Genomic DNA, 19,265 nt, shown 5'->3' on the forward strand with positions numbered 1-19,265 from the left:
GTTGTTTTTTTTTACATTTTTGCACTGATTTAAAAAACAATAATTTATTGATTTCCTCCTTTATTACTGACCTGTGTCCATTTTATATCCTACAAATAAACCCTAAAATATGATTAAATGTCCTTTATTCTGTGATGAGAGTAGATTTCAATTATATTCTCCTTAGCCTTCAATTTGCGTTAGTGATGTAGTAGTGTACAAAAATATATTCCGATGGAAATATAAAATTCAGGAGTTTTAATGTACTTTATTTATTTAAATGAAAACCAATAAAAATATTTCAGCGACTAAAAGATAAATATTCATTAAACATATTAACTCGGTGATGATTTTCTTGGATTCAAACTTTTTCTGAATAGTCTTGACGTGTCAAAATCATATAAATATACTGTACGTGTGTGTGTGTGTGTGTATATATATATATATATATATTTATAAATATAATAATTTATAGAATAACCTATATATACATATTTAATAAATGACAGAGTTAAGTTAATTATTTAAATGTTATCTTTCTTGACACTCATTTTTCCTTACTAAAAATGATGTAATATTGTACACAAACAATCATATTAAAATCAAATACATTTGCACATGTTTGAGTTACATGCAAACGTTTAGTAAACCTGTATATTTTGGCCTGAAAGACAAATTAACTGAATATTTGCCTCGTAATATAAACAAACATTATTCTTAACTATAAAAGCTTGTTACTCTTAATAAAATAATCCAATTTGCATTTAATTTAATTAATACAATTCCTCAACAATTGTTAGTTGGATTGTTAGGAAAACCACTGTTTAATGTGTGTTACGTCTTTACAACATTGCAGAGTCTTTCAAATGTTTAAATTTAATTTGTAAGATTCAACGTCTGGACGCTACTGGTGTGAGCACGGCTGAAGTCAAACGGTCTGACTCCCGTCCCAGCGCTTCAGGAGCGTCTATCATCTGCTTCCAAGTGCACTCCAATAAATGAGAAACGAGCGGCGCTCGGCCGTACCACTCTCTATCTTTAGCTTCTGCCCAAACCAAAAACACATTTACAAACATTCATTTTCCCTGCCCGGGCCTGTATGTTAACCCTATTCATTTTGGCCGATCCATATGTTGAGCGTACACGCACGGGTCGGGACCGGGGAACTAAAGGGCCTTTTATGACCGTCGGCTGGGGGAAACCACAGGCGGATGAGTGTCCCCGTACACTGCATTCTTTCAGAGGCCTCGGCCCGCTCGCACTGCTCCACCACTGGGCCCTGCCTGCCTGGGAGAATCGGAGCGTGAAAAAAAAAGTGAAAAATACATTGATTTGATGCCATGGGGTTTTCCACCGGTCTGCTCTCTGGCTAAAAGGCTCCCTCTGTTTACATTCAGGTCAATTAGAGCGGTCAACTCTTCAGAAAACACTGTGATAGTCGCCGTTGTGAAGAGGTAAGTGCAACTCGCTGACCTCTTTTCTCTCGCCATCTCTTTTTTTTTTGTCAATGTTTGAGATCACCTTGCTGCTTCGATCGGCTCTGGTGGAGACGCCTGCAGCCGGTCATATGAAGCAGCTGATCTCCTCCCAGCGAGCATTTGTCACGGTGGTGTGTGTCTGTGTGTGTGTGTGTGTGTGTGTTAACATGTGTTCTATTTTTAAAAGGCCAGACAGAGAAGAAGCCTCTGTGATGCCCCTGATCAATGCCGGCTTTAATAGAGTAAGTGTTGTTTTAAATGTTGGCGCCCCCTCCGGCACTGAACCTATGACTCCCTGCCCCACATCCGTGTCGTTCTCTCTCTCTCGGTCAATTTAAGAACATCCCCTCGTCTCTCGCCGACTCTAATGTTCGACTCACGATATTGACTTGATCGCTGATTGATCTGCTCTACCTCAGAGATATGTGGAGAATGCCAATATGATGGCCTGCTATAATGAGCTGCTGCAGCTGGAGCACGGCGAGGTGCAGGCGCAGTTCAAACTGAGGTGAGGCGGCGTCTTCTCCACGCCAGACACACTTGTCGTTCTTTTACGCTGCCGTGTGTGTTAGTAGACGTCAAATAATCTTGTAGAATCATTATCGAAAGAACCCATACATTAATATATAATCTTAATTAAGTTAAGAGATTTAAATAGGACTCTTCTGTGATTGGTCACATATCAAGGTTTGTCACTTCGCGTCATCAATCTTGGAAGTCTCCACTGTCAAGTGACTTGTTGTATAAACAAATCGGGGAGTGATTACAGCTGGCAGGATGAGAGGTTAAGCCATTATTACGTCATAATGGACTCCGCTCTTGTAACCTCTCATTCGTCAAGGAGAACTTCATAAAGTAATAAAGTTAAAGTTAACTTTAACATTTGAAACATGTGACTAAGTTGGGTTCGCATATAAGTCACTATTTAACTTTTCCATACGTTTTATTTTGAGTACGCTTTCTATAATTATTATGTAATATTTGGTCTAATTAAATAATAAAATAAATTCCATAGTAGTGTGACCTGAAGAAGATTGTTGCTTGTTTATCACACTTACAATTTTCAGGTCATCAAGCAAATTTAGAAATGAGTCAAAGACGACACAAGTCGACACAAAATGCAGTTTTTAGTTTTTTTTATTGTTATGGGAGGAAATCTTCCAAAACCTATAAGTCAAATAGCTACATCCGATTGTTCCGTCAAATCAATAATCAATGAACGCGGTACTATTTCCAACAATTAAACTTGTGTAACTATGACGTTCCATGTAACGGAGCTGATGGCGTCACATGTCACTGTCGGGTCAGCAGATGGAGAAATGCGGACAGAAAATCACTGGTGCGGAAGAAAGTTCCCTCGGCGAGCAGTTGCTCCTCTATTTTAGACACGATGGTAATGAGTGGCGTTCGTGTGATGTTCTTGTGTCAGTTTTCTCAACGCACTCAGATTTCCTCCCACAGTCACAGGGTTAATCGATCACTTCAAATTGTCCGTAATTGTGAGAGTATGTAATAGACTGGAGAGATTTCCAGGGTGTCCCCCAGCAAATTATCCTGAGATTAATTTTAAGTTTAAATAATTGTGTTAATGAACTGTTTCCTGTCGTAGGGCTGGGAATGCTATTTTCACAGCGCTAGAACAAAGCCATGAGGCCATTGAAATCACCTCTGAAGATCAAGTCATCCAGGCAAGTTTATTTTTGGATCATGTCGCTGGTTTTATTCCAATAATATTTCAATTCCCCGTGTCCCCCTCTTCAGTATGTGAACCCTGCCTACGAGTCCATTATGGGCTATCAACAAGGAGAGCTTATAGGGAAAGAAATAATAGAAGTGCCTAAAAGTGAGAAGAATAAACCTGATCTTCTTGAAACGATAAACTCCTGCATACGTAAAGGAAAGGTAAGAAATGTCATTCTTCATGGTTTCATGTGAAATTCTTGGGTAGAATGAGTTTATTTTTGTCAAGTTTTTCAATATTAATTACCTTTTCAATACCTGGTCTGGGTTTTCTGCTGAGTTGTAGTGGAAAAAAAAGAAAAAAGACTTTATAACATAATAAGGAAAAGTCTCCTTGACTATGAATTGGATTATATTTATTTCAGTAGGTGTTGTACACTTAAAAAGTTCTTAAATTGAAACTGATAATTCAGGTAAACAATATCTGCCTGGTTTAAATTTAAATTTAAATTCAGAATATCAAAAATAATGAAATGGTTATTCCAGCATCTATTCTCACACATGTCTCTAGTTCAACACTGCAAAACACTGACCAGAAACTTTTTCCTTTAACTGAGAAAAATCTCTAAATTTAGGAAAATGATGTCACCACACGATCTGGAGTTTATAATCCATGCGTTTGTTTCTTCTCGTCTGGACTATTGTAACAGTTTATTTTCATGTCTAAACAAGAAGGAGCTATTAAGCCTGCAGTTAATACAAAACTCTGCAGCGAGAATTCCGACCTGCTCTAGTAAAATAACTCGCATTTCCCCGATCCTTAAAACTGCCAGTTTCTTTCAGGATCAATTTTAAAATTCTGGAGCTATTCATGGTCAGATTCCTCCTAACATCACTGATCTGATCCAGCCTTACACCCCAGCTCGGGCTCTGAAGTCTGTGGATCAGAATCTACTGATGGTTCCTGAACACGCTTCCAGACCAGAGGAGAGAAATCCTTCCAGACTGTTGCTCTAAGCTTTGGAACGATCTTCCTCTGTGTTTGATGATCTACTGACTCCTTCAAGAAACATTTTAAGATCTTTTTATTTGTTCAGGCTTTTCCTTGATTTTCTGAGACTCCTGTGTTGTTCTCAGTGTTATCTTGACCTTTTAAGTATATATTTTATTGAGTATTGTTTTGATTGTTTAAGCGCTTTGTGACCCTGGTCTGGGAAAGCGCTCTATAAATATAAATTACTTACTTACTTACTTACAATCTTAAAACCAGGACGTTTGATTACGAGGACAACAATAGTCAAGAAGATTTAAGTCCATAAAAATGAATTTACGTACAATACATTTCAAAATGTATGTATAAAAAGTATATATAAGTGAAATGGACATTATGAGTTTGCAACAAAAATTAAATAAATAAATCAAAAATATATTAAAGAACTAAGATTGAAACAAATGTATAAAAAAATGGATACATATTAAATTGCATATACATGGAATTGACGATATGAAATTGAAACAAAAATACAATAATAACGTTAAATAAAATAAATAAAATGTAAAGCCCAAATACATGATTCGGAAAATATGACATTATTACCAAAATACACAAATGGATTACTATTTGAGTCCATATGGACCATATTGAATAGAAATAAAATTACAATAAATAAATATTAATTCTATATACATGAAATAAACAACATTAGATAGAAACTAACGTACAATAAATTAATATTAAATTCAATATACATGAAATAAACGACATTACATGGAAACAAAAGTACAATAAATAAACATTAAATTCAATATACATGAAATAAACAGCATTAGATAGAAACTAATGTACAATAAATACATATTAAACTCAATATTCATGAAATAAACAACATTTGATAGAAACAAAAGTACAATAAATAGATGTTAAAGTCTGTACACATGAACATGAGTCTAGACGACTGGTCCAGAGCTACAGTTCATGTGCCAGAGAACCAGATAATAGCGGCGTGCTAATCTGACTACACAGAGATGGAAGGTCAGTCCTGGACAGAGGAACAGCAGGCCAGGTCTTTTCAAGCTCTGAGGTCTGTAGGTGAGGACATGAAACAAGAGGGCGGGCGACCCTGCGACTCTTTCAAAGCTCCGACTGTTGTATCATCACCTCAGCAGAGCCTCACGTTACTTTGGTCTTTTTTCAATCCAGTCGTTTTCTGCTTTTAAAGTTTATTGTAACAACAGATTACATGAGCGGTGGTTCTACTCTGTGTCTCTCTCCAACTGGTTAAACCAAATATTAGCCTTTTGGCTCAGCTCATTCTTCAGCAAGAAGCATCAGCAGAATCTTATAGTTTGTGGCCACGAGATATGAATTGAACATGAATCTCTGAATAAAAAAAAACACAACAACAGATGGTAAAAAGAATCTCTACTCTGACGTGTCCCTTGATGCCCAAGTTTGGGAGCAATATAAGACATGTTTAACCCTAAACTTTGAAATTTCCTTTTATTTTTCTTCTCACAGTTGCACTGACTCTTTTGTTTCTATTATCTAGATTTTTTTTCAACTGCAAAAAGTATTATAAAAAGTATTTGATTGTTGTTATTATTATTACTGTTATTTTTTCTTTTTTTTTCTTATTTTAATCATTTATAATACATGTTATTGCTCATCAATGAACTCTAAACTGTGCTTATAATACAGAAAGATCTATTGCATTAATAAATAATAATACAACTATCTCAAATATTGAACTGTTTTTCATGTTTGTTTTACTATAGCTTATTAAAGACTCAACTCATCTCAACTAAATCTAATATAAAGTACTTTCAATGTCATGTTATATATTTTAAAACCACAGACATGTGAAATTGAAAAAGACGTTTATGTAAAATGTGATATTTTTATTTTTTTATTTGTTTCATAATGGGACAAAAATGTTCCTTTTTCATAATAGTACAACAAGTACTCACCTAACAAAGAGTCTATTGATCGCCCCTCAAAACTTTGAAACATTTAAAAATATGAATAAATATATACTGAAAAATCATGAAATCATGTGTTATTATGATCATTTGTTGTTAAAGAAGGAGACAAACATGTTTCTGGTACGAGGTTGATGGTTAACATGATGCAGTGAGTTATAATCTTTAATTTTCCATGAATGTCTTCCTCCTCTTGTGTTCCAGGAGTGGCAGGGGATTTATTATGCCAAAAAGAAGAATGGAGATAACATTCTACAAAATGTGAAAATCACACCTGTAATTGGACAGGGAGGGTGAGTGATGATGACGTGACGGTGACGCACCTCGAGAGACGGACGTGACTTGACGACTCTTTTTTTTTCTTTCCCAGAAAAATTAGACACTATGTGTCTATCAACAGGCCTTTAAATGATAATAATAAGGTGAGGTCACAGTGTTTCGACGTAGACTTCACGCTCACAAACTTCTTCTCCTCCTTCAGAGCGATAAGACGAACGAACGTGTGCAGGCTGAGTCTCAAACAGGTGAGCTCCACATCCAGAAGCTATAAGAGAGTTCAAGTTCTGTTCAGCCACTTGCTCAATGTCTGCGGATAAGAAGCAACTGAATGAATAAATATTTAAGATAACTAAGGATATTTGAACAAAGAACATGTCTTGCAATATCCAGTGGTCAAATAATTTCTCAATACGCTTTTCTTTGTGGCTCAGTACACACTTTATCGTCGGAAATGTTTTTGAAAGCCTGTTTGCATCATAAAAAATGATAAGTTACACACAAAAAAAAGTTAAATATTGAATTTACTTTAACTTTTGAACCAAATCTGGGGAGATTTATTTTTTCCGAAGGTGCTTCCTAATCTTAAAGAAGTTTCCGATTGGCCGGTTGTGTTGTTTGGTTGCATAAGCCGCTAAATGACTCCCTCAGTGTGTGTGTGCCTGCGCACCAGTCGGAGTAAGGTGTTTTCCTCTCCCCAGACATCCAATCTAGTAAGCACAAAGACCGGCGGAAAGGCTCTCTGGACGTGAGATCCACGACATCTCGAGGGAGCGACGGTAAGATTGAGACGTGGAAACTTGTGCTGTTTGTTGTGAACGCGACGTGAAGCTTCTTTCGGTCGTCAATCAAATCCTGGTCGTTTGATTTGTGCCTCTCGTGCCATCAGGGAGTTCACAGCGAAGACATTCCTCCATGGCCCGGATCCACTCCATGACGATAGAAGCCCCCATCACCAAAGTACGCTTCCACACTCCCTTCCTCTCAGAGCCAGAAAACCATAGATTGTTAAACTTTTCCACAAACTCTCTTCATCCAGGTCCTGACATTAAACATAGAATCTATAAAAGCACTCAGAGAGCGCAGACATCAGCCAAGCTGCTCATTTATAGAACATTTTTTATCCAATAGCATGTCGCTGCATTTATTTTTACCTTAATAATTCGATAGAGTTTGAGTTAATGTTATAGAAATTAGGTTAATTTGTCTGTATTTTGAATTTTAGGCTAGGAATTTAAATTTAAATTGGACTTTTTAGAAATAACAAACTATTTTGTAAATGTTGTATATACTGTATATTTGTGTATTAACAAGTCTTTAAATGTAGATTCTTATTTAAGTATTTTATTCAATTTTTTGTTGTGTGCTCTTGCTTATTGTATTTTTCCCCTGATGCTGCCGTAACCAATATTTCCTCTTTTGGGTCTAAAGAACAAAAAAAAAATCTATCTCTATGTATTTGTTTAAAAATATCTATATATACTGTCTGTATATATGAAATCCTTCATTTAAAAAATATTCAATTGTTTTATTAAAATAAGTAAGAAAACGAATTAAACCTTTCAATATACAAATTATTATATAAAGAATTCAATAAAAACACATTCCAGCATTTAATACAGACATTGAATTAATCATTTGATGTCAATTTATAAATGGTATTAATAATGCAATTCTAAAAAATAATTTCAATAAAAAATGTAAACATTTAAATGTTTTATTCTTTAAAATATTTTGCATCAATAATTTATGAAGTTATGAAACAAGACAAGTCAATAGTTATGAAGCTGCTAATAATGACTAAATGTTATTTTGTCTTGATCCTGCAGGTGATCAACATCATCAACGCGGCGCAGGAGAGCAGTCCCATGCCTGTAGCCGAGGCCTTGGATCGCGTGCTGGAGATCCTGAGGACCACCGAGCTCTACTCTCCGGCGCTGGGCACCAAGGACGAAGACCCTCACACCAACGACCTTGTCGGTGGACTCATGACGGTGAGCGAGCGTCAGTGAAGTGTTGCTCAGTGGCTTCAATCTTTCTACATTGATATGATGAAACGAATTCGAATTCATATATATTTGCTTCAACTTGACCTAAATATGTATTTATCTTCCTGTCAATCATTAAAAGGTGACTTAGAAATGGAAATGTTGAAAGAGCTGAGCTTGTTGCTGCTTATTTGAGTAGAATAAATGCATTTGTTTGGTGTTTCACTAAAACTGTCAGCAGACATTAATATTTGCTTTTTAATCTTTAAATCACACTATATATATTTCTAATTAAGTTAGGGACATTTCTGAAAGTATTTTTTACTTAAAACCCACCAGAAATGGAAAATATTATTTATAATATTGATCAATAATATAAACATTATTTAAACTTCAGACTACATTTCAGTCTATTCTAGATGGTTGAGTTGAGGTTTTTTTCTAATACAATCTATTAAATTAAAGATAAAAAAGCTGAAATTATGAAACTCATTTTCTTGCATTCTTTCAATTTATTGTAAATTTTGTAATAATAAAATGTCACAAATCATCAAATAAATTCAGAATTATAAAAATATATTTAGGGAACAATTGTGCCTCAACCTTCTCAAATATTCAATAATTTTCTATGAGTTTTAATATAAAACTCGGAAAACATTACAAATAAATGTATTCAATTTAACAATGCCAGTATGGTCATTATAATAATAATATGGTAGTTATATGAAGAGCTGTCTAAATATACACTTCCTTGTGATAAATTAATGACTGTTATAATAAAAAATATATTTTGATTCATGTTTATTCAATATATAATATCAAATTTACAGATTCTGTGAGCAAGTGTAGCCTTTTTGTCAAACTTTTTTTTAATGTTCTTCTTGTGCTTGTCTGGGTGAAAACAATGGTCAGTAACATCTGAAGTGGACATCGATCGGTCTGGTGAATCATTTAATACTTGTTTTTTGATATGTGAACTTACAGCGCTGTATATATATAATTGATGTTTTTATTGAATCTTGTAACGATTTAAAGAAAAGAACAGAGCAATATTCACCCCTGCTGGTGGAAGCTAAAGGTTGCAGGCGACACTTCAAAGCAGAACGTGACACTGATCTGACTTTGTAAACCGTCTCATGCTGACTTTACGCATGATCGTGACGGTCGTTCCATTTGGAATTGTGGTTTTCCGAATTGAATCTGTGAGGATTTTCTGGGTAAAAAGGCAGAGCGGCGAGGAGTGCCAAGTTGGCAGTCTTGGCATCAGACCCAGAGGAAGTGTTAGATTGTCCTTTGTGCTCCTGTAAGTTGGAGAGGAAAAGTGCCGACGCCCTCGGCCCGCTCCCTCCCTATCTCTGCCTCTGTCTCTGCACACATGAACCTTTTCCTCTTGACTCCGCCGACCTGGACGCTTCCTGTTCTCTGGTGGAATGACTTTGCTTCTATATTCCCTCATGACATGCTTCTCAGAACAGACTCCTCCATCACTCTGCAACCGGCCTGGTGTGATGGAGACCTCTGAAGGGAGGTGGAGGTGCGTCGGCACCGACCAGAACCTCCGAGCGTTAATTGAGGAGTTTATCTCGGTTTCTGATGAGATTGTCCCGAAATAGCCGGTGTGCGCCGAGGCAGCGTCACCATGAGACAATGCTGGGGTCAAAGATGAGCTACTCTCCTCTTCCTCTTTAACGGGTGAAGTAAACATTTAGGGACACACGCCCACGTCCTCTCTGACACCAGGAGGATCAGCGGATGGATGAGGAGGTGCTGTCGTCCAATCGCAGAGACACGCACTTTAGTCGACGTCCAAGAACCCACTTTTTTCAGCAGAAACTATCATCAAACAAGATGTCCTTTTATTTTATTGGGACATCTGATTATTGGCCGATGGCTACTGACCGCTGCGGCCTGATGTCAATATAAAGTATCGAATGATTATATTTAGGGAGACGATCTTTAGTTTAACTCTCCAAATCTAAACGCAGGAGAAATGCTGCCTTTATTAGCAGACAATCGTGTTGAAAAGGTTATTGAAATTATCAATAACGGTATATGAAACAAGATTGTTTTTTCTTTCTATATGTGCTCTGTGATTGACTGGCAACCTGTCCAGGGTGTCCCCCAACTCTCTCCCCTCAGAGAGTTTTCGTCTCGCCACGACAAACCATTTTTTAAAATCTAGATTTAAGGATTTAATTTTTTAATGAACCCTGAATATTTTATACAGGTTTTTAATATTGTGTTTATGTTAAATACTTCTAATTACTTCTAATTACTTACTTACTTACTTTAGAAATACTAAGTTGTTTTTTTGTATCATATAAACTGTACATGTATATTTAACCCTTGTGTTATCTCAGGGTCAAGGTGACCAGAAGGCCGAAAAACAAATGTGTTTGTGGTATCCCTTGTTTTGTCTGTGGGTCAAGGTCAACAACCTCCCTTTCTTCCATAAACACATACGCAGTGGTGGAGGTCGTTCATCTTGACCCAGGGACAACACAAAGGATAACACAAACGTATTTGTATTTTGGGCCTTTGAGTCACATTGACCCTGAGATAACACAGGGGTTCAAAAATGGACAAGATCAACATTTTTGTTTTAAAATGCAAGAGAATGTAACATATTTTGCTTATTTATAATTGTTATGTTGTTGTTTTTTATTTTTTATTTGATTCTTTACATTTCACATTTTAGTAGTTTTTTGCGTTAAAGTGAATTCATGCTTGGGGTGAGAGGTGGGGGACACCCTGGACAGGTTGCCAGTTTGTCCATAAAAAACAAAGAACCACAATTTGCAGTCACTGTGTGTGTGTGTGTGTGTGTGTGTGTGTGTGGTGTCAAGGAAAACTGATCACAGTGGGATGAACACGCATATTTACTGAGTCTTGTACGAGTTAAATGAACAACTGAACACACTTGATCCAAAAATTGAAAGTATTACATTTTCGGGGTTTTTTTTGTGTATTTTTTCATTTTCAGGTTCAACTGAGGATTATTTAAAAAAAGTTGTGAGTTTATTTCTGTAACACCTTTCATGTGCGCAGGACGGCTTACGCAGATTGTCAGGGAACGAATACATCTTGTCTACCAAACGTGAGTGTTTTTGAAGCGCGTCCGCATTTAGATGAAGGTTTCGGTTTGACTCGACCGTGACTCGTCTCTCTCTCTCTCACCGCAGAGCCTCATCACGTCGCCGGTCACTTGACGACTCCTCTGTCGCTCAACGACATCCCGCCCCGGATCGCTCAGACCATGGAGAGCGAGGACTCGTGGGACTTTGACATCTTCAACTTAGAGGCTGCAACCATGAAGCGGTGAGGACGGCGACAATGTCTAAAAGAGCCATCGGAGACCACGGTTGAGTTAACGTCACCTTCTCTTCTTCTTCTCCTCCTCCTCCTCAGACCTTTAACCTTCCTGGGCCTGAAGATCTTTTCTCGATTCGGCGTCTGCGAGTTCCTCAACTGTCCGGAGACGACGCTGCGATCGTGGCTGCAGGTGATCGAGGCCAACTATCACTCCAGCAACTCCTACCACAACTCCTCGCACGCCGCCGACGTGCTGCACGCCACTGCGTACTTCCTCTGCAAGGAGCGAGTCAAGGTACCTCGGATCTGAGTCCTCACAGTTTTGCCAAAAAAAAACGTATTTAGAACTGAAGAAGCCTCTTGGATTAGAGTTGAGACTTCATCCCAAAACTCTTCTCCGTCCCGTTGAATCTTCTGGATAACCACGGATTAATGAGATGTTTTTTAATCAGTATTTCATTCTTTAAAATAAATCTAATTTTACACCGTAAACACTGTCTTAGCTCAACATATAATTTAATTAATTATTTTTCATTTCTTTATGTATTACTCTTGATTTTTTTTCTCTTATTAGTAACTTTGTTTTAAAGAAATATATAAGTACAGACATCACGGGGTAGTAAAATAAATCAAGATGAAACAAGGGAACACGCTAGAAAAGAGAAACCTCACCAAAAGATGACAACAATCTCTATAGGTCTTAATTATTTTTGCATATTAGTTCATCTATTTGGTCCCATCTTTTCCTGCGAGGTTCAGCCTGTTCCTGGTTATTGCTCTCTTATCAGCAGCAAGTTAACTTGAAAAACTAAACGTTGAATGTTTTAATGTCCCAATCATAAACTTCTTTTGAGGTGTGAGTATAGAATAAAAGAATGAAATGAGTATAACACACAAAATAAACAATAGAAAATCAGAATCAATACCATTGTCAACGTGAACCTTCATTTTTTAAGCATTTCTACCAGAAGAAAATGAAATCATAGAATCAACATATTCATTCAAAATGTATGTTTTTATTATTAAAATGATGCCTTTGATATTATATGCATCTTATACAAGGTAGGCTGACAAGTGTAGTACACAGACATTACTTTCACTAGATTTAAAAAAATCTTCTTTAAAAATCAAGATTCATGTATTTCCCTCAGTTTTACACACTAACCCGTAATGCTTGCTTTTCCTGGTTATTACAAAGTCACGTTTTTTTTTAAGTGACATCAAAATCAGCAGATCACTCAAACCTATGTAGGAGCCAAGGTCTTAAGTAGTTCTTATTCAGTACATTATTCATTTTTTCTTCTGCTTAGTCCCCAAGAGGTCGCGATCTGCTGGATACTCTCACAATTTAAAATTGTATTTAATTGTTCTATTTTGTTCAGAAGTGATATTCTATCCTCTAACACAAATGCAATGAGAGAAAATTGAGCTAAAATCCACTCAAATTAAATTTTTAGCGCTATACTTGCTAGCTTGGCTTTACAATAAAACGTATTACACTCACTCTGAGGAGAAACGTATCACCCTGTAACACAATTTATCCAAATAAATAAAAATGAAGATCTAAATTTAGAATTTGTAAATCTGCAATGAAATAATAGCTTTATAATTTCCAATGTGAATGCTGGTCAACAAATGAGGCAATTAAGATGTGTGACGCATCATATATGTTCATTTATTTCTGTAACACTGGAATCAATCCCTGTAAAATAGATAAGTCGACAAATTTCTCCAGCACTGGATTCTTGAAGATGAAAAACTCACAACCAAACTTACTACTTCTGTCTTTTCAACTCGTATTTTTGCTTCACGCCAACAACTCGAAGATGTTCTGCTTGCACACACGTCACTCGGCATCAGCTCGCCTACGATAAAAACGCAAACATCATCCATGTCACGTCGGCGTAACATTCTTCTTTGCTTAATGAGAGGAAATGGAGCGCTGGTACGGAAGCGTCCGGCGATGCGTCACACACACTCCTCGACAGTTTGCCCAAGTGTGTCAGTGGCTCACTGGCTGCTGGAGGTCACACTCTGGCCAAGCTGATTATCAAACTGTCTATTTCTGATCCCAGCGATCTGTTTTATTGGCTCAGGCGGGGAACTGCCGTGTTACGCCAAGGTTAATGTATCCCTGGAAGTCCGAACACATGCCTGCTCTTAACATTGAATACATCAGTTAGTTATTAATTAGCGTGACGAGGATCATTTCTGTTCGTTTTACTAGAATGAATGACTTCTTTAAGAACATTTATTTAAATGAGAATGTATGATTGTATGGATGAATCAAATGGTTATCTTGTATTACAGCCCTGCGATTATTTTATCCACATAATTTGTTACGTTTTAAGTATTTTAGTGTGAAAAATCTGAAGATATGAGTTCAATAGGACAGCAGCAGGCAGCAGCAGAGGAGTTCTGGAACTCGCGTGTACAACACAAAGTAGGCGAAGAAGAGTTGTTGACCTACAGCTTTATCTATACTGACGGATATTTACGGAAATGATCGGTGCCAACAGAACACTGAGGAAACTTTAATTTTTTTGGTTTGTTTATTTAAGCATTTAAATATGTTTTAAAATAATTGAATTAAATTGTTTCTATATTAAACTTATTAGTTCGTTCTTTTTATTATATATATATATATATTCTTTTTTTTTTTTATTGAATCATTTATATATTGAAAGGGTTCCAATGTACCCTTTTAATATATGAATTATTCAATAAAAAACCATGTTAATATAGAAATTGAATTAAATTCTTTAAAACACAACATTGCCATACGAAAAATAATAATTTCAAATGTAAAATCCTTGAGTGTAATAAAAATATATTGATACACAAGTAACTCTAAATAAAATGTATCTATCATTTCCTGAAAAATATATATAGTTTTTTTTTTACAACAACAAATGCTGAAAAAGAAAATCACATAATCTCCACGGTAGAGGTAAACAATGGCATCTAATATTGGATGGAAATCTGTTGATCAATACTGAATGTCAAAATAAAATTTGATAGTTTTGAATTGTCATGAGGAATTTTTGGGGGAAATTAAATAAATAAATAACAATGTAAATACGTTTTAAATCATAATTGCGACATTTAAAATGAAGAGATATTCATAAGGATGTGTTTTGTTGAATTTTCTCACATTTGTTAGAATGTTGGTCTCAAGCTCATGGACTTCACTTTTAATGTTTCAGCAAAGTTTGGAACCCATCGACGAGATCGCCGCCTTGATCGCTGCGACGGTGCACGACGTGGACCACCCCGGGCGCACCAACAGCTTCCTGTGCAACGCCGGGTCGGAGCTGGCCATCCTGTACAACGACACGGCCGTGCTGGAGAGTCACCACGCCGCCCTGGCTTTCCAGATCACCACCAGGGACGACAAGTGCAACATCTTCAAGAACATCGAGAGGTGAAGACGATGCTTTGAATCATAAGAATGAGTCGATGCTCACCTTCTCCGTCCGTTTGTCGTCCCTCCCCAGGACTGAATATCGGACGCTGAGACAGGCCGTCATCGACATGGTGCTAGCGACGGAGATGACCAAACACTTTGAACACGTGAACAAATTTGTCAACAGCATTAACAAACCTCTGGCTGCTCTGGAGGAGAACGGGGTGAGATCAGCGCCTCCTTTCATCACTATGTTATTCGTTTCCACTCGCAGCTTCGAACAGTAATGCTCATTTCTAACCTGTCCAGCTGTCGCTCTTTTTGGATGACCGTGTTGTCATGACGATACAACTATATGATTGTCTTTTAGATTCACCTTCATCTTCTCACATTATTATCAGTTCTCAAGTATTCATGATATAATCTGATACAATGTTTGCCTTTATAATGCATGTTGTCACAGCGGTTGACAATTAAACACATTCAATTTATACATACAGTACACATGTTTAAAAGAATAACAAAAACTAAAATAAACAACATGATAATAATAAAAAACAAAAAACATTAATGATAAATAATGATAACAAAATAATAATTATGAAACAATTTACAATAATAAATAAAGTAATAACAAACCCATTAACAACTACAAACATAAGTACATCTTATTGTGTTTTTTTGCAATGAATATTTTTCAATATTTTGTTTTAATGCTACAAACGTGTTTATTATTTGACAATGAAAGGGACAGAAATATATTGGTTAAATAATATGATCAAATATAAATGTAGGATAAAAGGGAATAGATTAAAACAACAATATAATAATGATACATCTGATAAATAGTCAAATAAATTGACTGGAACTCTAGACAAGTCTACTATAGTTAGCCTTGTAGCTAACCACTGTAGCTTTGATGTATTCCTGGGAATGTTTACTTGATACAAGACATATTTAGCAATTGTCATTGTAGAATGAACAGCAACAAAATACTTTATCAACGCAATCACATGATAGATGTTTTATTTTTAAATAAATTCAACTATATGCTTAAGTCGTGATTTGGCTTCTTCTTCTTTTTTTTAGCTAGTTCCAAACGTAGCCGCTCAGGTGAGAAGCTTCAGTCAAAACCTCCATAAATCCAGACCAAACAACTAAAATTGAATCACATGTTCCTTTCATTTTATCAACATTTCCTGCAGGTTTCATTGAAATACATGGAGTTATTTTACTAAACAGACGACAAACTCTGATAAATATTATCTTTAGCAAGAAAGCGAAGCTAACTAGCAGTTCTAGGTGGTGCTTGATATTTTCTTTAAATAAAAAACATGTGCTGGTGATTAATTTTATACAAACGTATGTCCAAGTATTTATACCAGGACCATATAAAAGACGACAGGAATAAAGCATATATATACTAAATGACCACATCTGTAACGACGAAGCTGTAAAACTGACGGCGAAATTTCCGACTTGGCGTCTGCGAGTTAAAACATTTTAACATTAACCATTAACTACCTTCATCTTTGTGTATATTAGAAGGACTTGAGCAGCACAAATATCTTGGTCGGGGGAGAATTTTACAACCTGGTACAATCTTTCTCAGCTCAGTGTGGAATGCCCAACACGGTGTTTAAAAGTGCCCCCCCCCCCCTTACACACACACACACACGCACACACACACACACATGCGCACACACACGCACACACACAACAAGAGTCACTTATATAAAGCGTATTAAGATTCTCAAACCGCTCCTGATGCACAGCTCGTTCTACACCGATGTCAACTGACAAAAAGTCTTTGTATCAACTTAATCTACTTTTTGTGTAGCGTTGTCATCTTCTAGGAAGCGATAACATCTATAACCTATTTATAACGTCCCGGAGAAAAGCAGCTCTCTGTTCTTGTGTCTCATATTAAGTGTTCCGTCAAACCGCCGGCCTGCTGCGGATCATGTGACACGAACTGCTGCTGTGTGTCACAGCCGTGAGTCCAAGGAAATCCTGCAACACACGACCAGAACCTGCTCGTTACGATCGATCGCTTGACTTTTATTCGCTTTTATTGTTTTTGAATCATCCTTTTTTTTTTGTGTCTGTATTTATCTTTTTTATGGAAGTTGCTCTATCATGATCTTAACATTGCATGACATCACTAGTGGGTGAATTATGGAAGGTCATCAGTGCCATCAGAATATGTTCGTTGTTGTTTTTAATGCATTTCATTTTTTTTCAATAATTTAATTCGAAAAATATCTATCTGTAAACTTTTTTTTAATGTAAATAATTGGATACATTTCTTTTTAATATTTTCTAAATGATTTATTTTTTCTAGAAAATGATATTACTAAATTTCTTATTTTTTTTAATTTTTAGCCTTTTAAATTCAATACTAAATTGTAGGTATACAAGTGCCACCAGACACCATTGAATTAAAAATTCTAAATATATTGATTTTAGGAAAAGTATTGTTCTTATTCGAATTACAAAATCAGAAACTTGTGGTAAAAAAAAATCTTTCATTTAAAAATATAGATGTTTTTTGTTTTTTTTCAATTAGAAAAATGTCATCCTTTCAATATGCAAATGATTTAATTCAGTTATTAAATACAAACTGATTAATCCTTTCAATTAACAAATAATTTAATCCAATTATTTTTTTAAAACAAAACAATTTAATAATTAAAAAATCAAATCAACATTTTAAAATGGTAAATTAACCATTCAATATTCTGATGGCACTGATGTACTACTTATACATACATTTAATACATATATACTTTCATAATAAAGCCACATTAATATTATCTTTGTGACAGTTAAAGCAATCGGGGCCAAAGCGAGCTTCGATCACAGCAGTGCATTATGGGAATTGACTAAAACACTTCAACATTAATGAGGTGGAGGAAATATTGTAAGGTTTTTATCTCGTGTCACAAGGTCTTCCAAAAATGTAGTCATTCTCCTTCTTACCAGAAACTCACCTTCTCTCGTCTGCCTCTCACTTCAGGGAAACGGTGACGAGGAATCCGTCAAAGGGGTTTTGACCTCCCCAGAAAACCGCATCCTGGTCAAGCGGATGCTGATCAAGTGCGCCGACATCTCCAACCCCTGCAGGCCGCTGGAGCTCTGCATAGAGTGGGCCGGACGCATCTCGGAGGAGTATTTCGCGCAGGTAAAAACACGTTTGAAATGAAGTTTTATTGAAAAGCTGCTTCCAGGTCATTCATGAAACCTTGTTGTGTCCAGACGGACGAGGAGAAGAGACAAGGCCTGCCGGTGGTCATGCCAGTGTTTGACAGAAACACGTGTAGCATCCCCAAATCCCAGATTTCTTTCATCGACTACTTCATCACAGACATGTTTGATGCATGGGATGGTAAGATCTGACTGCGATACAGATTTAATTCACGGTCATGAATCCAAACTAGAAGGAGCACAAAAAATAAAACACTGCCGCCGTGTGTTACAAAAAGATATTGCAGCGTAAATGTTTACTTTTTTGTTATTTTGAGTTCATGTTCATGTGTATTATGATTTACGTTTTAAGGCAAACCTATGAAAGTATATCAATGTCATCAGAATAGTTTATGGTTTAATTTAATACGTAGAGGTGAAATTTGTATTTATTGAATAATTAATTTAATTATTTGTATATTTAAAGGTTAAATTTGTTTTAGGGTTTTCTCAATTATTTAAAATAAGATGTATATAATATTCCGGTTCCAATAAATAAATAAAAGTTATTTTGAATTTCAAATTGTTTTAAATGTAATTCTTTAAATAACTACAATTTTTAAAAAAAAAGTTATTGAAATAGGAATAACAAACTCTGTGTACAAAAAAATAATTAAATAGAAAATATTTTATATTTTATTAATTTATTGACATGAGAAAAAAAAAATCACAGTTTCAACATTTTCAATGTTAAATTCATTCATTAAATATTATGAAAAACTTCAACAGAAATCACTAAAAATAATAATGAACAGGTAGATAAACGGCTGGATAAGTTATTTAAAATTGTGTTTGTTTTATTAAAGAAAATGAACATCATCTTTATTAAGAATATAAGATGATTACATTCTCAAACATTAAATCAATGAATTGTATTCATAAATAGATAACATCAGACAAATCTTGAAACACTCGAGTAGA

General features: G+C 35.8%; 1 protein-coding gene across 1 annotated transcript in view; it reads left to right on the forward strand.

The window, feature by feature from the left end:
* Positions 1-19,265, forward strand: part of pde8a (phosphodiesterase 8A) — a 46,253-nt gene that overhangs the window by 25,162 nt on the left and 1,826 nt on the right. Inside the window, exons 4-21 of the mRNA XM_087793836.1 lie at positions 1,377-1,433; positions 1,645-1,699; positions 1,877-1,965; positions 3,067-3,145; positions 3,219-3,359; positions 6,321-6,409; positions 6,487-6,538; positions 6,598-6,640; positions 7,094-7,171; positions 7,282-7,352; positions 8,222-8,386; positions 11,429-11,477; positions 11,563-11,698; positions 11,789-11,987; positions 14,899-15,116; positions 15,190-15,322; positions 18,118-18,282; positions 18,357-18,486. Of these exons, the coding sequence (XP_087649962.1) occupies positions 1,377-1,433; positions 1,645-1,699; positions 1,877-1,965; positions 3,067-3,145; positions 3,219-3,359; positions 6,321-6,409; positions 6,487-6,538; positions 6,598-6,640; positions 7,094-7,171; positions 7,282-7,352; positions 8,222-8,386; positions 11,429-11,477; positions 11,563-11,698; positions 11,789-11,987; positions 14,899-15,116; positions 15,190-15,322; positions 18,118-18,282; positions 18,357-18,486 (1,949 nt within the window). The remainder of the gene's footprint in view (positions 1-1,376; positions 1,434-1,644; positions 1,700-1,876; positions 1,966-3,066; positions 3,146-3,218; positions 3,360-6,320; positions 6,410-6,486; positions 6,539-6,597; positions 6,641-7,093; positions 7,172-7,281; positions 7,353-8,221; positions 8,387-11,428; positions 11,478-11,562; positions 11,699-11,788; positions 11,988-14,898; positions 15,117-15,189; positions 15,323-18,117; positions 18,283-18,356; positions 18,487-19,265) is intronic.

The sequence above is a fragment of the Callionymus lyra genome, chromosome 6, assembly GCF_982586985.1.
Source record: "Callionymus lyra chromosome 6, fCalLyr1.hap1.1, whole genome shotgun sequence".
NCBI lineage: Eukaryota > Metazoa > Chordata > Actinopteri > Syngnathiformes > Callionymidae > Callionymus > Callionymus lyra.